A 1,840-nucleotide genomic window follows, 5' to 3' on the forward strand; every position below is an offset into this window, starting at 1 on the left:
GTTTTCGTGAATTGGTTGGAGAGTTGGACTCACGCTATAATATACCAAGTAGAAGGTCCCTATTACGGACTGATCTTCCTAGGTTGTTTGAAAAGGCACAAGCAGATGTTAAGTCTTGTTTAGCAGAGGTCACTGATCGAGTTATGTCTTTAACAACAGATTTATGGACTTCCAGGGCAGGGAGGCTTACATGTCCCTAACTTGCCATTATATAAACAATAACTGGGAGTTGAGATCTTACACACTAAGTACGTTGCACTTTCCAGGGGAACACACAGCTCATGCAATATCTCAAAAACTTATGGCAGAAATGGAAGAGTGGGATATTTCTGACAAAGTGCAAGCTATTGTCACGGACAATGGAGCTAACATGGTAGCAGGGGTTCGTGAATCAGGTTTCAAGCAAATACCATGTTTTGCTCATTTACTGAATCTGGTAGTTCAAGATTCACTGAACTCCAGCCAGTCATTAGGACCAATTATACAGAAGTGCAGTACCATTGTTTCCTTTTTTCATCACAGCACCAAGGCTATGGACAAACTAAAAGAAATTCAGCAACAACTAAATGTCCCTGAACACAAACTTATCAATTCTGTGGTGACTCGTTGGAATTCTGTATTTTACAAGATACAGAGAATATTGGAGCAGACTCAGGCAGTCACAACAGCCCTTTGCTTTCTAGGAAAACCAACAATGTGCCTGGATGAAGATGACTTAGAAAAGCTTAAGGATGGCATGACTGCTCTTCAACCATTTGAAGAAGTGACACGGGAAATATCAGCTCAGAAGTATGTATCCATATCAAAAGTTATCCCACTGGCAACACTGCTTCTAAGTACTTCTGCTGACCTAGCAAAGAATGGAAACGAATTAGCGAGTCATCTAACACAGTCTTGTAGGACACGCTTCTTGAACATAGAACAAAACTATCCCATTGCAGCCAGTACATATCTAGACCCAAGATTTAAGTCCCTCCCATTTAAGAATTCTGAAAATGCCAGGATAACTAAGGAGAAGATCATCCGGGAGTTTCAAAGTATCAGGACAACTCAAGGAACCTTGCAAGTGCAGGAACCAGGTCCATTAGCAGCCCCTACACAGAAAGACAGAGGAATATGGTCAATGTTTGATCAGGCATGTGAGAGAAATAAAGAGGAACGCTCTTCAATGGCTGATGCTCATGTCGAAATGAGGTTGTACAGTGAGGAGCAATTGCTCAATCGAGAAACAGATCCTCTTGCTTGGTGGAAAAGCAGGGAAGAGTGTCTAAAAGTGTCCAGTAGATTAGCCAAGAAATATCTCGGCATAGTGGCTACTTCAGTTCCCTCTGAACGCCTGTTTTCACAAGCAGGACAGCTTATTCTTGATAGGCGTGCCAGAATCAAACCAAAGAATGTAAACATGGTGCTATTTCTAAATAGTTATCTGAAGAAGTAATTTTGGTTCAAGTAGCCTACACCCAGACTTTTATAGTCTCCAAGCCTCTATGGTTCCTGCTTACTACATCCACAAACCACAGTTTAGTTGGGGTGGAGGAATTGTCTGTTTGGTCTTCTTACAATTTAATAACAAAGGATAATGGAAGGTTGGGACTTTCACGTCTGGGTGTACACACACACAATAAATAATAAATATGCATATACACATGCCATAATATATGATGCAAATACATAAACTACATACAACACCCAAAGACCCAACACACACACACACCTAGATTGCATTATAAAAGCAACCCCCTCCAAACTGGGCCTACAGGGCAAAGGACAAGCTTTCATCAAATTTCTAATTTTATTTTGAAACAGGAAAAAATATTTCAGTTGCAATTCAAGGAGGAGA

At 40.7% G+C, this 1,840-nt stretch overlaps 1 protein-coding gene across 1 annotated transcript; it reads left to right on the plus strand.

Annotated features, from left to right (window-relative positions):
* The first annotated feature begins 310 nt into the window (after positions 1-310).
* On the plus strand, positions 311-1,438 carry LOC136829708 (E3 SUMO-protein ligase ZBED1-like). Its single transcript, XM_067088507.1, has one exon. It carries the CDS (start codon positions 311-313, stop codon positions 1,436-1,438), a length of 1,128 nt encoding a protein of 375 aa, XP_066944608.1.
* The last annotated feature ends 402 nt before the right edge of the window (positions 1,439-1,840 follow it).

This window comes from Macrobrachium rosenbergii, chromosome 45, assembly GCF_040412425.1.
Source record: "Macrobrachium rosenbergii isolate ZJJX-2024 chromosome 45, ASM4041242v1, whole genome shotgun sequence".
Classification (NCBI taxonomy): Eukaryota; Metazoa; Arthropoda; class Malacostraca; order Decapoda; family Palaemonidae; genus Macrobrachium; species Macrobrachium rosenbergii.

What these genes read in the sequence shown, in the direction of transcription:
- LOC136829708 (XM_067088507.1), top strand. Translation starts at nt 311, where the DNA reads ATGGAAGAGTGGGATATTTCTGACAAAGTGCAAGCTATTGTCACGGAC.